General features: G+C 36.3%; 1 protein-coding gene across 6 annotated transcripts; it reads left to right on the top strand.

Annotated features, from left to right (window-relative positions):
* Nucleotides 1-5,761: 5,761 nt before the first annotated feature.
* LOC107711903 (SPARC-like protein 1) lies at nt 5,762-12,758 on the top strand. 6 transcript variants are annotated; one of them, XM_016517020.1, is made up of 9 exons: nt 5,762-5,886; nt 6,734-6,818; nt 7,859-7,931; nt 8,595-8,706; nt 9,749-9,867; nt 10,322-10,476; nt 11,778-11,890; nt 12,314-12,408; nt 12,510-12,758. In XM_016517020.1, the coding sequence occupies exons 2-9, from the start codon at nt 6,759-6,761 to the stop codon at nt 12,566-12,568; spliced, it is 786 nt and encodes a 261-aa protein (XP_016372506.1). In that variant the 5' UTR covers nt 5,762-5,886; nt 6,734-6,758; the 3' UTR covers nt 12,569-12,758. The 6 variants fall into 6 exon arrangements, with proteins under 6 accessions (XP_016372506.1, XP_016372492.1, XP_016372485.1 ...); XM_016517006.1 differs by having other exon boundaries at nt 5,762-5,980; XM_016516999.1 differs by having other exon boundaries at nt 5,762-6,093.
* The last annotated feature ends 8,770 nt before the right edge of the window (nt 12,759-21,528 follow it).

Genomic DNA, 21,528 nt, shown 5'->3' with positions numbered 1-21,528 from the left:
AGTCTAGGGGGCAAAGGTCATCTCTGTTCTCAAAATAGCAGTGCAGTTCAACGTTAACATGAACAACATTTGAACTGAGCTGAGTGAATCTGGAAAATCATACAAACTGAGGTTGTTCAATCACATAAACATTATGGACATTTCACATTTATGTACAAAGACATGCATAGTACAATTTCAACCACACCACGTGAATGCAAAGAAATAAGCATAACAACAGCAGATATGACCCTTTAGTTCTTACATTCTGCATTTAAAACATAATATTTTAACAAAAATGTTCCAACCAGTCAGATCTATCTGTAAATACAGTTTTATGTGAGAGCTGGGAACCAAGAGCTGGTTCTTATATTTAAAAAAATAATAATATTGGATGTCTTTCGGTTCCATTAGCATGCTTTCTTTCGCAGATGTAGACAGAACACCATCCTAAACTATGTTGATGTTTCCTATACTGCTATTCTATAAAAACAGATAATCAGTTTGGCAATACCTTGTGCCGATATCCACACTTTTTATTTAACTGATCATTTTGTGTTGTTTTGTTGTAGTATAATGAATTGTACTGATAATATGGTTTGTATAATAATTTGGGTAATTACACTTTGTTCTTTTAGCAAATCAAAAACATGATAAATATACTCTGATTTCTGAACAAACACCATAAGCAAAGCAAAAACCTCAAAGTTCCACTTTTTAGTCACAATAAGTCAATCAGTCAGAACTCAGAGGAATCACTGACTCTCTCACTGATCAATGGCATTTTAAATGAATGAATCAAACGTTTAATTAACACTTACTTAATATGGTCTGCTAAATTTGGTTACTGCTGACAGCAGTAAATGCTATACGAACTGCATTTTTTCCCAGATAGTTCTTCCTCAAAAGTCCTAAATGAATCGTTAATGAACCGATAAAGACTATGAATCGGAATCAGAATCGATCCCCTTACGGGAATACCATCTCTGTACGTGGACACAAAAACATTAGATTAGCGTTAACGTTATATGCGACTCACCTGTTCCAAGAAAATCAGCCGCGTCTATCCATGATGTCGATGTCAATGTCGATGTCGATGTCAAAACTCAAGAGTTCACGGTCAACTTTAAACTCTTATTTAAAACAGCTCACGCCTTGATTACTATGCCGACTCATTCTATACAGTAGGCCTACATCATATATTACACACTGAAACAGTGAAGTTAAACTGTTAGAAAGCAACTCCGTTGATAAAATAATCCAGAGAGATTAGAAAAAGCTTCCACTTAACCAGCGCGAATTTTCCAGAGCATTGACTAAAAGAGTTTACTAACAACACAAAGAAATGAACGCGTTGGTAAACAGTGTGAAAACAGATACTCGTATATTCCTTTTTTTTAGGGTCGATATCCAGCATTATAAATATCCTTTCGCGAGATTTAAAGCGCTAAAGCTGCGGAACAGCAGTGATGCTGTACTGAAGTGAGACTCCATCATGATGTTTGTTATGTTCCGTCACTCTTTCCAGCATCCTCTTCATCCGCACCTTGCTCACAGCGTTTCAGTTCAGCTTCTACATAAACGCCTACGATATCAAAGTGCTAAAACAGGTAGTTTGTTTGCTCATAACGCTAAAGCAGGCGGGTGGTCTTCCTCTGCTTTGAGCTGATGTGTTGGAAAAGCGTGCGTTCAGCGTTTGGCCCGCGCCTACAAACAAACAACCTCTCGACCCCACAGAGCGCGAGCTGCAAGTGTGACTCTGACGTAAGACGTGATTCACAGTGCACGAGCTCCGGGCTGGCTCTGTGGCCGGGAGCGAGCGCGAGTATTGAATGGCGATGTTAACATGTGATATGGGATATAGAATATTATACACATTATGCAGTTTATATTTATTATCTGAATGATCTTGTACACGTAATTATAAATATGTGTTAGATATTTTTTGGCTAGTCTATAGCTTGTGGTGTAAAACGTAGGATCGAGGGGCCCACCAGTTTTATATACAAGTAACCCAGTCAGGGTTCCTACTTATTTATAAACAATTGCCTGTTTGTTTGTTTGTTTGTTTGTTTTTTTTGGGGGGGTTCCATAGGCCTACCATATTGTGTCATTGGATAAGTAGATAGATAGGCTAGATAAAATTCCCAGGGCCTGAGACAACATGTATAAGGGAGGGTCCCCTTGTTCCCAATATTAAACTATGGGGCCAGGGACAATTTCCCAGCCTGAATCCTGTTTCTTTAACTCACTCAGGAGCAGTGTTATTTTAGCATCATTGAGAAAGGCCTATATTTATCATATATATATTTATTGTTTTTTAATATTTTAAATTAGTTTTTATTTTTGTATTTCCTTTTTTAGTTAAAATTTTAGTAATATTGTTTTTGTAATTTTTGTATACATCTATATGATTTTATTACTATTTCAGTTTTAGTGCAACAAGTTAAACTAAATTTGATGTTATTGCTTTGGCAACTAGCTAAAATAAGTTACAATTTGTAATACTTTATTTTATTTCAGTTAACAATTATTTTATATTGGTGACGTATGCTGGACTTCTCCAATCATTTCATCCACATAAAATCAGCCCCTTTATTATAATCAGCTGCAAACTCACATTCAGATCTGCTTCCATCCTATCAACAACTGATAGCTAGAACCAAGTGCTTTGCATTTTATTCTTTTTCGATTATCTGTTTCACTTGGATATACGGCACTATTTGAAAGAAAAGATCTGCCGGTACTTCTGTTACATCACCACTTTAATACTTTATACCTGCTGTCTGCTGCTTCGTGTTGTCTGCCATAGGCTACTAGTTGTATGTTGTATGGCTGTGGAGTCTGGTGATTTGTGAATGCCACTAAGGATCAGCATGTTTAAGAATTCCATTGTACTTGTGCAAATTGCAACAATGTACTTTGGTCTCCACTAGGCTACACACACAGTTCACATGTTTTTCTTCCTCCTTGATAGACTGGGAAGAACTCTCAGCTCCAGATATTAAAATTTGATCTGCTCAAAATCCTTAGAGATTTCAGCATTTCAAACAGCCAGATTGTGAAAGTATAAAAGAGAGATGCTGCCAACTTGTTTAGCAAAAGAAATGTAGCACTATTTATGTTACCAAAAATCTATCCTGGAGATTCAGTGGGTTTTATCAGATTTATAAAAGACAGATACAGCTATACCGCTTCTTTCCAAAAACAGCCAATGGTGTGGAGCACTTTTTTTGATGGATTGGCACAGTTTATTGGACGTCTACTGGACTATTGAATATCAACCATTCACTGCCATTCAACCATTCTCCCTTATCTGACACCCATTTCAGGTCTTGGGCTGTGTCCGAAATCGCCCCCTATACCCTCATTCACTATTCCCTACATTAGGTCAGTAAGGTCACTAATTCAGTTCACTAGGAGTGAATGAAAACGAGTAGTGAATTCGGACACTGAGTGCACCGGAAGGAATGCCGCTTTTGCATAGTTTGTGCTTGCTGTTTATTAATCATTTGAAACTAGCAAACTAGCAGCTCCAGTAGTAAGATTAAAGGATTTATCTTGAACTCTGTCACGGAAATTATGTATAAACCCTAATCAAACAATTTAATAATCAATTTACAATGAATTTATACCCGTGTTGTACATTATGCTGTAAGCCATGGATGAGCCCTTTGTAAAAATGAACGGATTGATTATTCAGCTGCGGGCGCCATCTTCTGGCGAGATGCGGGAATTCATTCGGCGCGTGACTCTCACGGTGCATTATGGGCATTCTCTAGCCGTTGAGCGTGCACCAGTTGTACACTCGTTTTTGCAGTGCATTGTGGGATTGAATGAGTGCACTCGAGAACGTCCACTATGGTTTCGGACACCACTAAAAATGGCTGTTCCCTCAAATAGTGCCCTATTTAAGGGTATAAGGGGCGATTTCGGACACAGCCCTGGAGTTTCTTTTAATGAGCTAATGAGTTGAATCAGGTGTGTTTGATTAGGGAGACACACAAAATGTGCAGTGCTGGGGGGCGCCCAGGACCAGGGTTGAGAAACACTGATCTACCGCAAGCGACAAACGACAGACCGGAAGTCATTAATTTCCAATGGAGAGTGCGTATGCGGAAAATTCGGATCCGATTGAGCTTCGGATGCGGTCAAATATTTGAAATTCTAATTATTAAATCATTATGTACATTGATTGGCCCCATAAAACTACTTTGTTTTTATTTGAGGGGGTCATTTGTTTTGTGTGGATGATATATTCATACATTAATTGATTACATTCATTAAAAGCGTAGGCTACATTTTGCCATGGTGATAAGCCGGGTTGCTTGCTTCTCGACCCGTTTGAAAGTTATGTGCGACTGCCGCTAGGGGGAGAAATAGAACAATCGTATCCAAATGTCGGAGACAGTGGACCTCCCCTTTAGCTAAATATATATCTTGACTTGAACCCTTTCAGTCCCTTTCCATTTTATATAGGCTTTATGAAATTTCTGGAGCTTGCTATTCACAGCATAAACTGATTCAAAACATTATTTGCAAAAAATGACCAGAATATAAAAATATTACTCATCTCTCTGAGGAAAAAAAATCATCCAAAAATCGTTGCTTGAACTGAATTGAGGTGAATAATGACACTATTGTCTTCTGTAGAGCTTCTTTACGACTGAACATTAGCCTACATTGTTTCATAATAGATGAACTTGGCAACATCAACACTGATAAAACTAAACTGAATTAACATTGAACTGACTTGAGCTGAATAATGACACTATTATCTTCTGCTTCTGTAGAGCTTTTTTACAACTGAAATTGAAGTTGTTTCATAAATGATGAACTTTGCAACACTGTTATTTTCCTGTTTATTGCTGTGAAGCTAATGTAAAACAGTCAGAATCTATGAAATTGATATTGTATAAAGTGCTATATAAATAAATGTAACTTGATTTGACATCTCAATGCACTGACTTTATCCAGTGAACACCAGATGGCGCCGTCAAACAACTGTTTAGTGCTGGGGCTCTAATGCCGTGCTTCTAAATACCACTGCTGACTCTGAGGGCCTCATCACTCCACATTTGCCTGTGTCTATGTGTGTATGCATAATGGGAGCATGTGTCTCCTTTTTATGCTAAATTAATAACATATGAACCAACATGTGGGAGAGATCTCCCACCAATGTGACAAAAACAAAAGCGATGAATGGCAAACAAACTGTCCTGACAAAATGATTCATGTTGAGGTCAAAGGGCACAGAGGTCAGATACTTAAGGCTGCAGGACACCACAGAGGGCACAGATTATTTATGTATTTGCCTGTGACTATAATCAAAAGTCTTTCAAATAGACACATCGGCACCTGCAAAAGCTTTACTCACAGAAAAACAACTCAAACATACTCATACAAATGAAGTTTTCTGTCACTCAGTTTGCTTGAGTGTGAAGATTTGTGGATTATTACATACTCAACAGTTTGAAAAAAAGTTTTGTTTTGGAATTTCAAAGCATAGTTTTAGACTCATGCCATCCGGCCCAGTGCCCTCGATTTCATCTGTTTATGTGCGTGTGTATGTGAGAAAGAGAAAAAGATAAAGAGAGAGTGGAAGAGCTCTGGTTCTCATTGAGTTTGGCATTACTTTACAGACAAAAAGATTTACAGGCCACAGAAACAGATGGAGGAACGCAGTACAAAGTAGGAGGAGAGAAAAGAGAGAGTTCAAGTTTGCACTGTCTTTAGATGTTTTTCACAGTCCATGTGTAAGTGGAGGTGAGTGAGAGTGTGTGTGTGTGTGTGTGTGGGTGTGTGTGTGTGTGTGTGTGCATTCATGCTGTTAATGGATTGCTAATTAAGGACTTCTCAGGTGAAGCCAGAAAAAGCAGGAGAGGAAATGGAGGAGTGGAGTGCCAGGTAAGAGGAGACGGTAGAAATAGATTTATCAAATGACGAGAGAAGATGGGGGGAAACAAGACAAACCTGAAGGAGGGGCAGAGGGAAAAGAAAGGTATGTGGCTGCCTGATAGTGTGAGAGGGAATACGGAGAGAGAAAGAGTAGAAGAAGTAGGCAAACTGATTAAATGGCACGAAAAGAGAGATCATAAGAGCGGAGAGACTCTGGTAAGAATTTTTACACCAATTAAAAGAAATGGCAAAGGAATGAAAGGGTGATTCTGTCAGGACGACTGCTCTGTTAAAGTAACTCTATCTGCTCTGAGCCGTAACATACAGTAATGACTTCCCAGTGATGGGGCCACTCCATTCTACACACACACTTCTAATGAGCACTCCGGGGCTTATACACAATACTGAGACTACTGTGAGTTATTTAAAGAGGAGAGCGATCAGACAGAATCAGCTTTGATTAAGATTTGTGCTTTGTCTTTTATCTTCACATTTATAAGTATGATCTCTTATGCTTTCTATTACGATTTCTTTTACGTATCAGGTTGATATGATAGTGTAGTTCTTTGTGTGGACGTTGTTTTTTCTGTATGTCTTGTGTGCAGTGTTCATTAGTTCTGTGCTTTCTTGATGAAATGAAAAAGAACATCTTTCACGATATCCTCAAGAAGATTCAAATCTTTGGGAGATAATGATTAAATTTTAAACACAATGCCGTTCCCTTATACTCATTCTGGAAAGTTTTCGTTTGGAGAAACAAACTTTTTATACATCTGAGTGCATTCTGGGTGAGAGTCTGAGTCAGAGCTCTGCCGGATTGAAACTTCAAAAGTCACCTGTTAAATGCATGTTTCAGATCCATACACGTCCTTCCATGAGCCATGAATCTGCTCTGTCATCTGTTGTTCTTGACAATTACCCTTCACCTTGGTGTCGTCAAGGTAAGTGGTTTATAGTTGCTTTCATGAGAACATGTTGCTAATGTGCTCTTATTTTAAATATGAAAAAATAATAAATTAAGATTACGAAAAGCAATTGGCAAATGCGTTTTTGAAATGCAATTTCAAAAATACATTTAAATTAGCCTATTTATTAATTTATTATTTATTGTTTTATTTTACAGCATTTTATAACATTAATTAAATGTGCAAATATGTCTATTTGTCAATTTAGAAAGTAATTGAATAATTTATTTTATTGTGATGTTTAACTACATTTTAAAACATGGCTTTAACAAGCAGTTGTAAGTCAAATTAAAAAATGACTTATTTATTCAAATGTTTGTTTGAAATGTTAAATTTAACCAATGAAAAATACCCTATGAAAAATATTCCATGCTGTGTGGAAAAAGCAAAAAGGTATTGATTTTTCTAAAAAATGTTTAAATCTAAAAAAAAAAAAGTTTATCATAGAATACTATCAGTCCAAAAGAGTTAAAAGAGAGGTAGAGTTTACAAGTGAGTCTAAGTCTGTAAAAACTGTAAAAGCTTTCACGCTTACTCTGCCATAATGGTTAACAGACTGCTGTAAATGTGCATGCTTCTTCATTTCACATGCATTCTTCATTCATGTGCCTCTCCCTTTTTTTAAAGCATATTTCTGCACACATGCTCTCGCAATATGACTCTCATCCATCAAGCCTTAAACACACTCAGTAATTCTCTCATATATTTGAAGATCTCAAAGATCAAGAAAAAAATTTAGGAAAATTGAAAAATAAATTACAGTTCATTGCTGTTTACTATAAAAGCAGTGAATCTAACAGACAGCTGAAGGATCATGTGACCCTGAAGACTGAAGTAATGGCTGCTGAAAATTTCTTTGCCATCACGGGAATAAATTAGATATTAAACCCAAACTTTTGAATGGTAATGTATGTAGCAAAAATGTCCTCCACATTTTTATATACAAGAACCCATTCCATGTGAATAACTTTATTTGTGTGTTTGTGTGTGTGTGTGTGTGTGTGTGTGTGTGTAAGGGTGGAAGAGCCCAGCGTAAACAGAGGCAGGCTGAAGAGAAGTTGAGGCCTTATTTGGGCAGAGTGGATCCTGGTGAGAGTTATTTACACTTACATTTACATTTAGTCATTTAGCAGACGCTTTTATCCAAAGCGACTTACAAATGAGGACAATAGAAGCAATCAAAATCAACAAAAGAGCAATGATATACAAGTGCTATAACAAGTCTCAGTTAGCTTAACGCAGTACATGTAGCAAGGGTTTTTTAAATTATATAATAAATAAAAAAGAAAACAGATAGAATAGAAAAAGAATAGAGCAAGCTAGTGTTAGAGGCCTTTTTTGCTTTTGTTAATAGTATAATAAATAAAAAGAAAACAGATAGAATAGAAAAAGAATAGAGCAAGCTAGTGTTAGAGGCCTTTTTTGCTTTTGTTAATAGTATAATAAATAAAAAGAAAACAGATAGAATACAAAAGATTAGAAAGCTAGTGTTGTTTTTTTATTAAAGAAAACAAGCAGCAAATGAATAGAGAGCAAGTCTAAAAGGGACAAGTGTTTTATTTTTTTTAAAGAATAGAATTAGAATAGAGAGGGCTAGAGTTAGATTAGACGTAATCTAACATTAGGTTAGACATTATTATTTAATGTCACTCTTATTTTATGACTGGTTTTGAACATTATTTATTCAGTATACAAAGTTGCTTCCTCTTTTTACTATTAAACTCACTCTCTTTCTTTCTTTCTCCTCTTCAGAATCCCTGTGTAAGTTGTTGAAATGTCACAGTCCTATTGGTTCCTGGTGCCAAGTAGTGAAGGAGGGGGGAGTTCTCGCTCCTAAATGTATGTGTCCAAAGACCTGCCCACGGTAAGACACACTCCAACAAACTAATAACAATTTTCCAAGACACCTGAGCTGATTTCATTGGCAAGCTACTTACAGTGAGCCAGTGGCATGAACAGTGCAGCTCAGAGCTCAGTGTCATGATTAAGAACAGAATAATGACGTAAGACACTCCTTGCGGCTCACAGACTCCTTGGAATCAAACCAGCAACCCAGACATCTAACTACTGGTATATTCGCTCTGTGCACTTAATCTTTAATGCAGATAAATGTCACATGCAGAAAAAAAAAAAGAAAGAAAAAGAGAAGATGTGCTTGAGGGAACCCACTTTAAAAATGCTGATATAGTTTAAAAAATAATATGACATTTTATTAAAACATCTCAGGCAGAGATGTTTTTTTTTTTTTTACAATACCGTATGTAGTTAAACATATTAAAACAATCAATTAAACAGCTTTAAACTTGATTCATTAACAATAGCTTTACTTCTTTCTACATCAAGTGGTGAGCCTAGTACCCAAGTTAGTTATCATTAAAAAAGTAGGCTAATTAAAAAAGTCTATAAATAAATATATTGAAATTCATTAGTATTAATGTACCTTCATGACATGTTAAAATCGACAGTTTTGGTTTTTCTAAATGTCTCTTTTGATGGTTTCATGCCAGTTCACTGCTCGAAACACTGATAGGCACAAACTATTTTTATCCTCACTGCAAGTGAGATTAATGCAGTCTGTATTTTCTTTTAACTTGTGTAATTGTATTCATGTTTTTTTGATGGCACAACCTGTCCATGTTGGCATCTGTCTAATTTGGCTGCTTCTACTAAGTGACAAATGATTTTATGCCACAATAGTACACAGTTTGATAAGACGCACAGACTGTGATGTCAACAACAAAAAATATGAAGAGCATTTTCTCATTCCATTTACAAAATTAGCTATTTTTGCACAATTATATGGTTTGTTGAATTGTATTATTTGTGTTTAGTATTGTTACCTGCTGTTTTAACGCTGAACAAACCCAGTCGAGAAGCACTTTGTGTGTGGATGTTGTTTTCTACAGGCAGGGGGCAGCAGTGTGCAGCGTTATGGGGAAGACGTACAGCAACGAGTGTCTTCTTCACAAGGAGGCCTGCCGCAAAAAACGACGCATTGGCAAGGCACATAGTGGAGCTTGTCTGGGTAGAAAGACACACACACACACACACCCTGCTGAAAAACAAACAGACAACAGAAACCATCACAGAATTTATAATGGTTTTACTGTTTATAATGGGAATTGTATTGGTTTTAATGGAAAATGTATTGATCCCTGTGGGTCTTTACTGGTAATGTGTCACCTTTTATTGGTGACTTATTAAAACCGCTAAACCCTAATGGAATATTTCCCAAAACACACTAAAGGAAACCATTTTTTAAATTTTTTAAATTTTTTTAATGGTTAATAGTTGATGGTTTGTAATGTTTGTAATGATATTTGTAGTAGAAAACATTAGAATTTCTGTGATGATTTCTACTGTGTTTTTTGTTTCAGTATTGACACACACAAAAAGTTTTAGCTTCATTATATTTAAATGCACATTCAATCACTGTCGAGTGATGTTGTCTAAAAACACTCTTGTGGTTTCCCTGTCAGTAAGCGAGGCTGAGTGCTCTGAGGAAGAGTTCGGTCAGTTCCCGTACCGTCTGCTGGACTGGTTCTTACTCCTCAGCAGAATGGGAGAGAGATACACACCAGCCGCTCCCTCTCAAAGCTGTCTCACACACACCCAGCGAACCCAACTTGCAGAGGTAACACAAAGAAACACACTGAACTCACTCAAATCACTTACACATAGGGCCAATGCCATCCTTAGATCATTCACACTTTGCATGCATTTTTGCTTTTCAACACACACACACACACACACACACGCACACTATTCAAATACTTTACAACATATGTTGAAATTGTGGTATGTGTGATGCTTTATGTCAAGATTCATAAATATGTCAAGAGTCAAAAGAAACTCTTGATTCATGTACATCCACAAACCATCCACTTCCAAGCATGTCTCAAGATTAAACTTCAGGCAAGTAAATTGATACCATTAGGGTATTTTGATTGGGAAAAAAAACTCCTATTATTGATCACCTGCACATTGATTATCTTTAAATTATTAAATGGGAACCCTGATAAAACCATAACAACTACTCTGAATTTAATTCTAACCGAAAGATCCTTTAAAGATTTCCCTATGTAGTGGAAAGAAAGAGGCCAATCATGCTAAAGTTAATGGCAACACATCATTCAGATCCCTTCAAATGGAAAAAAAAGAATTTTCCTCAGTATTGTGACACATCCAAGTGAAACAGATTATTGAACAGAAAAAAATATAGGGTACAGAGTTAATTCAATCCACTGATTGTTGATTGGATGGAGGCAGATCTGAATGCGAGCTTGCAGTCGATTGTAAGAGAAGTGGCAGGGTTTATGACGATGAAAAGATCAGAGAAATCTAGTTTACGTCATCAGAGAGAAGTCTGTTGTTTCACCGAAAGATCGAGTTACAGCATTCTGATTTAAAATTACAAGCTCAAACCATTTTTTTTTATTAAACACATGTATAGATGAATTGTTCACAAAAAGATCAATAACATGCATTTAGAAAATAGATAGTGTGAATATCCATTTCATGCCAACTTTAAGCATTCCCTTGAGACGCTAGTCACGCTACCCTTCTAAAATTCATTCTATGTCAAAGTACATAGTGTATAGTGTAAGTGTGCAGTGTATGATAGCCTCATTTGGGACGTAACTCTTTTTTGAACCAGTCAGCACTATTTTAAGCCTGTAGGCTAATCGAAGGCTAATTGACTATAATACTTGTAAAGTACTTCAAAAGACTTTAATTTAAATGTTAAATGAGGATAAATAAATCTCAAAGTCATTTTCTATGATTTCTAATCAGACACCCATAAAAAGTTATCTCAGCCGATGGATGCTAGGGAATCTTCTTTTCTATTCAGTTGTGAATTTGTGATAAAAGCATTAAGTCCTGATCCTTTATTCTTTTGTCTCTCTCCGTCTATTTTCTCCCTTTATTTTTCAGAGAAGGTTTGTTCTGTTGGATCGTAACAGGGACGGGAAATTAAGCAGGAGAGATCTGAGAAAGCTTCACTATAAGCGGATGCCACTGGAGCACTGCGCTCAAAGATTCTTCCAGTAACACACACACAGAAAATGACACTAGTGCCTATGGAGACACACAATCACCTCACCACTGTGATTTTGTGATGTTTTCTCCTGTCTGACCTTCTTTGTATTTGCATAATATTACTGCAAACCCTCCCCAGCACCCTTCTGATTATAGTACACATGCCTTCAGGATGTCACCCACCCCTCTCTCTCATCCTCTTTCAATCTCTCTTCTCTCGCTCTTCCTCTCAATCTCTGTCTCTCTCTCATTCAAAGCTGTTGATGCTTATTGCCTTCCTACTGTTCTAATGTGAGTGGTGTCCTTTACGGCTGATAGCAGCGGAGAGAGACGTAGGGGGATGTAGAAATCAAAAACAAGAGCGACAAAGGCAAAGAGTAGAACTACACTTGTAGATTTCAACAATATGGTGTTTGTGTGTGTGCGCGTAGGTCATGTGACAAGAACAAGAATAAGAAGGTGATCCTGAGGGAGTGGACATCCTGTCTGGTTAACCGGTCAGAACGCTGGTTTCAGGATTTCATGTGTAAGTCTATATTTGTTTCATCTGAATATGAGATTCTCATGTGTAAACATGTTCAAACACATACACACACATCGTGTCCCTTCTTCTTCTCTCTACCGCAGCCGTGAAGATGGGCTCACCAAAGCTGTGTCCTGTCCCAGACAACAACCTTTACATTTAGATGCTTTATCCGGGTGGAATTGTATTTTAAAACCTATCAGCTTGACTCATGAATATTAATTAACTAGGTGACATTTATCTAGAAGTTATAATAATTGATACCTCTAGAAAGCTAGCCATTTACATTCTGCATTTTTTGGATTAAAAATACTGTAAAACAGTGATATTGTGAAATATTCTTACAATTTAAAATAACGCTTTTTTTATTATTTGAATATATTGTAAAGTGTAATTTATTCCTGTGATGGCAAAGCTGAATTTTCAGCAGCCATTACTCCAATCTTCAGTGTCACATGATCCTTTGGATATTATTCTAATATGCTGATTTACTACTTAATCAACTTTTCTTATTATCATCACTATAATGATAAAAAAAAGATAATTGCTATGCTTAATATTTTTAGGATTAAAATAGAAAGTTCAAAATAACAGCATTTATTTAAAATAGAAATCTTTTGTAACATTATACATGTCTTTACTGTCACTTTTGATCAATTTAATGCATACGTGCTGAATAAAAGTTTTTATTTTCTAAAAAGTATTAGGTAAAAAAAAAATTTAAATGTACAATATATATATTTTTTTTTTGCAAAATACATGGCTAATTTTGACTATTTGCCAGCTATATAGTTTTTTTGTTTGTTTTTTGTTCTGTTTTGTTTGCAGCCAAGCAAATCAAAGCACTTAAAACACAATGACTGCCCAAAAAGTGGGGGGATGAAATATCTAAAAGAGTGGGTTATAATAGTTGATTCACCTCTGTTATATTTAAAGTCTGACAAAAATGGGACATAATAAAAGTCTAAATATCTCTGTTGCTTTTTCATTGCTTTGCGCATGTATTTGTGTATATGTTGGGACTCAGTGCTGCAATCTAGTCAACAAAAACTGCTTTTTGAGGGACAGCGGCATGTATCATGGATCACACAAGCAATTACTGCAGAGAGGGAAAGAGAGAGAGAGAGGAATTGGGCTATAACCTTAAACAGAGGGATGGAGAGCAGATTAATTGAGGGGTGGTGTTTAATAGGAGAGAGATGGAGAGAGAGATGGATGGCCCATGAGAGAGATAAAAGACTACGTGAGCAGGGATGAGAGGAATAGATAATATGGCAGAGAGACGGGGAAAGGGAAGGACACTGAAAGAGAGAGAGGATCTCATAATGCACTCACAGAATGGGACGGGGAGGGGGACAAGTTACAGTAAGGAGAGAAAATAGATTGAAGCATGAAAAATGGATCAGAAAGAGAGAGACGGCGGGGGGAAGGGGCGTGGGAGAGAGAAAGAGTTGCAGAAGGGTGTGATAAAGGGTGGGAAGAGATTGTTAGATGGAAAGAGAAAAAGAGGAGAGTAACTAAATGGCATCCCACCACAAAGTAACTTCCCCTTATAGATCATTGATGTCTTCCACTTTTCCAAACACTAAACGCTTCCAATCATGTCTGCCAAGTGTGAAAAATTGATTCTCAACATTTGAAAACAAGTAGATCGATTTTTCCATGTCTATGTGACCCCAGGAAGTGCAGCAGAATAATCAGATCTCATTACATTTGTATCTTTTAAAGTGGGTTTGGTTTCCTGTAGCTGTAGTGCAGTCAAGAATCATCTCATCTGGCAGCATCTTCTGCATTGTTTTGGTTTATGGTGCGGTTTGATATCCGTCATTGTGTTGCGGGATCATTCTGAGTTGTGACATTTTGAGGTTATGCTTTGAGTTTAATGTGTGCTGTGATTTTCTTATTCTTGTGTTGTTAATACGCAATGTAGTTTGGTCCTTTGTTGCCTTAGTAAATGTTTTCATTCAGACTTGAATATCTGTCAATATATATATATATATATATATATATATACAGTAGTCAACATTTGAAGTGGATCAAAAAAGTTAATCAAAGTTGTCCTAAGACAAGAACGGGTATTGTTTTGGTTTTAGGACAACTTTGATGAAAGGTTTTTATATATATATAAAACTGTGATAGATGAACATTATATCAGTTAAAACATGAAAACTGGTAAGATAATTTGCGATAATTATTGGTCCATTGTATACAGTACTATCTAATTTCTTACCTAAATACATGTTTTATTGATTACCATGAAAAATTATATTGACTTTCTTACTCATTTTGTCAAAAAACAAAATTTGATACACTACCATTCTAGAAAATACACTACCGTTCAAAAGTTTAGGGTTGGTAAGATTTTTTTTTCCAAAAGAAATCTCTTATCTCACCAAGGCTGCATTTATTTGCGCACACACTCACACACACACACACACACAAAACAACAACAAATTTAGCCATTTTCTATTGGAATATAATTTTAAATGTAATTCATTCCTCTGATGGCTGATGGCAAAACTTAACTTTCAGCAATCATTACTCTAGTCTTCAGTGTCACATGATCCTTCAGAAATCGTTTTAATATGCTGATTTGGTCCTCAAGGAATATTTCTTATTATTATCAATGTTGAAAACAGTTGTACTGCTTAATGTTTTTGTTGAAATCATTATGAAACATTCTTTGATGAATAGAAAATTCAAAAGAATAGCATTTATTGATTTGTTTTTGTAATAATGTAAAAATCTTTACTGTGACGTTGATCAATATAATGCATCCTTGCTGAATAAGCATGTTCATTTCTTTAAAAAAGTCTTACTTTTGCCCAAACTTTTGAACAGTAGTGTAAAAAAAAATCTCAGAACTGCAAATTCAGTGTCAAAGACAAAGTATGTAACAATCATGTGTTTGCCCCATAGACTTCCATTGTAATTGCATTATTAGTCAAAATTATTGTCTATTCTAATGTCAATAGAGCTTAACTTGTATTTAACCCAGAATATTCATTTATTGTGCATGTGTTTAGGAATGAGTCCTGTCTGTGCTTAAGAAGATAAGAAGCATGATAATAGATCTATTTTCAGTAACATTTCAAAGCTTGGCAGATCTTTAATGAATGTAAGTCAGAAAGAAAGAAGAGAGAGAGTCTTTTTATTGGTAAAAATGAAATGAAATGAGGTCTAGTGGGGAGACACGACCCCTGGGGTCAAATCAGGCCCCCCTCAGCTCTCTCGAGACCCTCCCCATCAATCAGCTATAACTGTTTCAGGACACACACACACACACCATCTCATTAAGAGATCTATTGTCATATGCTCTGCTTCAGACTCAAGGACAGCATACACACACACACACACACACACACACACATATACACGTACATTTCAGCCTTACACCCCATCTCTGGTCACAACTCTAGTGTCTCTCTGAGGCCACACAGACAGCTATCCTGCTTTTGTAATGGAAGCAGATGCAGGAATAACAGATCCATATGGAATTGTTGTATGGATGAGATCATGTACATGTGTCATACACTAAACTCCCATTGGACGAGAGATCATAGTGACCCCATGACCTGCTGCAACCATGACATCACACACTGAGGTAAAGCTGAACTCTGGGTAAAAGTGACGTGTTGATTGGTTAAAAAGACAATGCACTTGACAGCTGAAGATTTATGAGTGAATTTTTTTCCATCGATCACTGACATTTTTGTTTCTTCCTCTCTTCTGGGTTTTTTTTTTCCATATTTTTCCCCTTTTTCTGTAATTCGAAATAAAATATAGTAACATAATATAAATGTTTATAATACTAAAAATATAATATATAAAAAATAAAATATAACTGAAAGAGTAAACTAACAAAATTTGAAATTGACAAATTTTATAAAGGGAATAAACTAAAATGGTAATACTAATTGATTTAGACAGATTAAGATTTATTAAAGTGATTTAGTCAACTAAAGATTAAAGATAACACTAAATGTACATTTTTTTCCCTCAATCACCAGCATTTTTGTTTCTTCCGCTCTTCTGTTCTTTTCTGAATTTTTTTTTCAATTTCAATTTTAGTGTGCTTTATTGTTATGACAAAAACTGTGAGTTAGTCAACTAAAGTTTTAGCAGCCTAAAGATGAAAAATAGCACAAAATGTTCCAAAATAGTGATGTGATATACTATTTCCACATACAGTATATATATACTCTCTCACTCACTCTGTCTTTTGGGTCCCTGGAGAGAATCCAGTTTTATATGGGCAGATGGGCAACTGTTTGTCATCTGCTGTTAAAATTCGGATCACTATCAACAGACCACTATCACATCTCTTTCATTTCTGTCTTCTCTCTATCCCTTCTTTCTCTCTCTTTCTGGCAGTGTTGTGTTATGCAGGAACTTTGTCCTGAGTTACAGAGGTCTTCTCATCATAACCACCAAACTGGAACGATATAGTATTTAATACGCTAACAGTCTTTATAGGACTAATGGGCTGCATTTGTGAGAAACCTTTAACCAGCCATAAATAATTGATAAAACCTGAAAATTCAATTATTTTAATTAAAGATACCTTGTAGGTGTGTGTGTGTGTGTGTGTGTGTGTGTGTACAGAGACAGAAACATCCAGCAAATATGGTGAATGAATTATTAAAAAGAACACAAGTGAACAGAAATTCTGCATGGTAGAAAAAAAACGAACCAGTGAAGGAGAATGAGAGAGCGAGTAAGACAGAACACCAGTCAGAAACTCAGAAGAAGATGGAACGTGTATGTGTGCATTCATGTACATGTCTGTCATTTTAGTATCTCTGGTAAAATCCAAAAGGTTAATCAGTTATAAATCAAAACTTCAAAACCCTGGTAGTATCACAGAGAGCCAGACTTCAGGCAGTTCAAAGGGATTTTGAAGTGGGCCAGACCCATTTAAAGCACTCACCAAGCTCTCCGGGGGGACAAAAGTGTGGGGCCCACCTCCAAACACCCAAAGATTTAACACTGGCCCAATTAAAGCATCATACTTTAAAATAAAGATCTTTTAGACAAGTTGGTGAGATTCATTCCTTAAATACTGTAATATAGCATACATGCATGCAAAGGTTGTTGCCTTCTAAGAAACCTTCTTTTGGCAAGCTTTGTATGTATGGGCCCTTTTATAAAAAATAATGAGTAAATAGATATGTGTAAAAAAAAATTTAAATAAATAAATAAAAGAAAATAATAACAAAAGAAAAAAATCCCTACTTTCACTCTTTTCTATGTGTGTTCATAAATTGTATTAATTTGTAAGTGTCATATTTGGCAGTTGGAAAAAAAAAGTAAAATATGCCTTTTTTGAAGCTGCTGTATATAAAAAACACAAAGTGGCTGAATTTGCATGCTTAGCTGAAGCTTAGGCATTCATTACGTTCTCTCAATTTAATTCGTTTTTTAGCACCTCTCTGAACTGTTAAACCCCCCGTTAGCACCCCCAACAAAAAAATCCTGGAGCCGCCAGGTAGCTGACTATACGACTTTTAAAATCTGAACAGATTTTAAAACACTGGGCATCATACACTTACCGACTTTGTAATAGTCACAGAGGAAAAACTGTCCATCATACATTAAATGACTGTACTTTTTCCTGTAAAAGGATTGTACACTACCAGACTTTAAAGTTGTTCCGATCACAACAAACTCGCGCAGAAACGTGCACCTTGTTGCTAGGAGACACATGACAAATGAAAAGAATATGTGTTCTAAAATCGGCTGAAAATATCAAATGTTTGATATCCTCCGACTGGATGGAATCATAGTCTGAGGCTAAAAAATCTGAGTCTGAATTTCGACAACCAGCATCATCTTCTCCAGACATTAAATCGGGGAAAAAATCGTGTAGTAGGCCTATATTCCAGCCTTTAGGCCTCACCCTCCAAGTTCTTCAGTGGAACAGATTTGGAAAAATGTAGCATTACATCACTGTCTCACCAATGGATCCTCTGCAGTGAATGGGTGCCGTCAGAATGAGAGTCCAAACAGCTGATAAAAACATCTCAGTAATCCACACCACTCCAATCTATCAACTAACGTCTCGTGAAGCAAAAAAATTGTGCGTTTGTAAGAATCCATAACGACATTTTAAATTTAAACTGTTGCTCCCGGGTAAAATACGAACAACATGTAAACCAATGATCATCACAAGTCTGCAAATACACATCAAGTTTGTCATTTGGGACAGGGCCACACTTCATAGGCAGCTGCCTGTCTAGGCCAACAGAAGACAGCAAGGCAGCTCACTTGTTTATTCCCATTTTCTCACATTTACCTACTGAAATGAGTCATTTTGTCTAAATGATGGTTAGAAAGAAGACATCACCGAACTGAGGCCAAAAGTTTCGCTTTACATATCTCACCACTAATGACTAGGCATTATAACCCACGTTCCAAACACCCTCCTTTTAGTGGAAACACTTTCTGAAGCCGAGAGCAAACAAAATATAATAATCAAGGACAACATGAAATATAATCTGAAGGGTTTGTAGGATGAATGTCCTCTTTCCACAATAGATTTAGCATAACCATGACGATCAAGAACATTCTAGATTCATTAGGACTCCGATCAGTCAGTCATATTAGTTTCCTCTCGTCACTGCTGTGCTGCTGTCCTGACCTGAACCAAAGCCACCGATGGCGGCCTGCCACAGAAAATCACTTCTTACTGGCCGGACATACCTATTGGTCAAGGAAATTCGAGTCTTGGGTGAGCTCTGGTTTTACTTGTGAGCGATGCAACTCCTTGCTGGATCTGGGGTTACAAACATTCATACACACACATGCACACAATGACCAGATGGGTGGAGTGTTCTCATTACTTCAATAGCATAGCTGAAGCACCCATAGAATACATTCAAAAAGGCCCAGGAGACATGCTTAACACACACACACAATGCAAATAGCTCTTTTCATTCTGCTGTGGAGGATGGACAGAACGTGAGGGAGGGGTGGAAGATGGAGAGATTGCATTGTGTGGAGGAGAGAGGCACAGTGTCGAGTTCGGGAAAAACACTTACAATTACATGTACATATTCAATCTCTCTGAGAAGAGCACTTGACCTTTAGAACAATACGTACACAAACGCACACACACCCACGCTTCAGGTGTGTGCTGTGGAGCGACTTTATGTTCAGCACTCTTGTATTTATGATAAATATAGGCCGATATCTATATCTATGTCTGTGCCAGTACGTAATGTAATACATATTGCCCTATATCAACAGTGATATTGCCATATATGTTTCCTATACATACATACATTCTCTTGGTATATGAAGATATAAGTTTATTACATATATAAAATCCCCATAATAAAATTTGTATATGTACATGTGTTTTTTACATGGTATTATATGTAGGAGCTACTGTATGTCAACACGATATATTTTATTATTTAACTTTATTAAAACATATATACAAAAAAAAACATACATTTTTATACATACATATATTTCTGTATGTTTTTGTAGTAATTTTAAATACATGTCTATCTTTTATATTCACTTGTATAATATCAATATATATTTATTTATTTAAATTTAGGATGCATACATGTACATGACATATATGTCCAAAAATATATTACATATATATTATGTATAAGCATACATTTTTGTATGGATTAGATATATATTTGAATTTAATATGAAATTGTTCCAATTTCTAATAGGTTTCATAGATGTTTTTTTTTTTCATATGACAATATGTTTTAATAAGAGGACAAAGAATATATACATATTTTTTGTATTATAATGTTGTTATGACACCCCATTCCCATTATTGTCAATGTTTGTTCCAATAATTGGAATACAGTATTTTTTAAAGAATTAAATAAGTTTAGACTTGAAGCTGATTTAGATTTTTATTGGCAGAAAAATTAAATAATTTAATTTAATTTAAACTATGATTTTACATTTCTTTTCTTTCTTTTTTTCGGTAGGCTGGCAGTAATGTTAAAGAGATTTTTCAGCATTCTGGTAATTGCAATTTTGGGACAAATTAAAATAACAAGAAATCTAAAAGGATATTAATTATTTTACTGTTTGTAATGAAGATGTTTATGGTTTGGGTTTCTATGAGAATTAATGGAAATGATCTTTGGTGTGGGTCCCTAAATGTAATTAACACATCCCTATGTAATCTTCAAACACACACACACACACATCTCCAAACACCCTCCCCAATTCTCTTTGCAGTTACTCCACACACACACACACACACACTACCATCCCTTTTGCAATGACAGCGCTCACCAGACACTTTCTCCATCCCTCTATCCATCATCTATCTCTTCTCCCTCTCACACATACACACAGTCCACATGCGCATGTGTCTGTTTGACTAGCGCGCCTCAGTTATCAGACTGCACCGATCTGGGTCGGGGGGAGAGAAGAGAGGAGAGAAAAGGAGAGGAAACGAGAGAAGAGAGAGGAGAAGGGAGAAAGAGGAGAGGAGAAGGGTGGGAGGGCTTTTCTTTTTTTCTTTCTTTCCCTCCATCTTCAGGACTCCAGCAGGACAGGGGAGTTTCTGTGACTCTGAGCACCAGTGCAGAAGACATCAGACCCGTTTACTTCTGCTCTTCTTCACCTCCCCTCCTTTCTTTCTTCAGAGTGGAAGTCCTGAGCGCTGGCTGAAGTAAGTACATGCAATTGCATGTTTGTGCGTCTGTGATTACATGTCAGGGACTCAGCTAGTAAAGCATGGTGCTAGCAACGGCAAAGTCATGGGTTCAATTCTCTGTAAAAATAAAAGTAATAAATTGTACATTTTGAACGCAAGTTGCGCTGTAGAAAAAACTTACGAATGTTTATTAATATAGGAGACCTTTTTCTTCAATCTCTATTTTCTTCCCATTTTTTTGTAACATGAGACTGGGATCATCCTCTCTATGCGTGTGTCTTTACTCATGTCTCTTTGACCACTAAATAGCCCATAAGTACAGCGGTGAGAGAGTCTGTGGTTTGGAATGGTGGTTCAGTTTCAGGGAAATCCAGAACAGGGCTCACAAACTCCTCATAGTGTGGAAACCCAAACTGAATCACAATATCTGAAAATAATAATAGTCATGGTGCCAGTAAGAGTGAGAGCTTTGTTTTTTT

Source organism: Sinocyclocheilus rhinocerous, unplaced genomic scaffold (genome assembly GCF_001515625.1).
Source record: "Sinocyclocheilus rhinocerous isolate Xijiao unplaced genomic scaffold, SAMN03320098_v1.1 scaffold2117, whole genome shotgun sequence".
Classification (NCBI taxonomy): domain Eukaryota; kingdom Metazoa; phylum Chordata; class Actinopteri; order Cypriniformes; family Cyprinidae; genus Sinocyclocheilus; species Sinocyclocheilus rhinocerous.
Note: the sequence above shows the minus strand (reverse complement) of the source record. Positions and strands in the feature narration are given on the sequence as shown.

Bases quoted from the DNA above. Each gene is read 5' to 3' on its own strand.
- LOC107711903 (XM_016517020.1), top strand. From the start codon at position 6,759: ATGAATCTGCTCTGTCATCTGTTGTTCTTGACAATTACCCTTCACCTT. The intron at 6,819-7,858 runs GTAAGTGGTTTA...TGTGTGTGTAAG, and splicing joins TTCACCTTGGTGTCGTCAAG to GGTGGAAGAGCCCAGCGTAA. The intron at 9,868-10,321 runs GTAGAAAGACAC...TTTCCCTGTCAG, and splicing joins ACATAGTGGAGCTTGTCTGG to TAAGCGAGGCTGAGTGCTCT.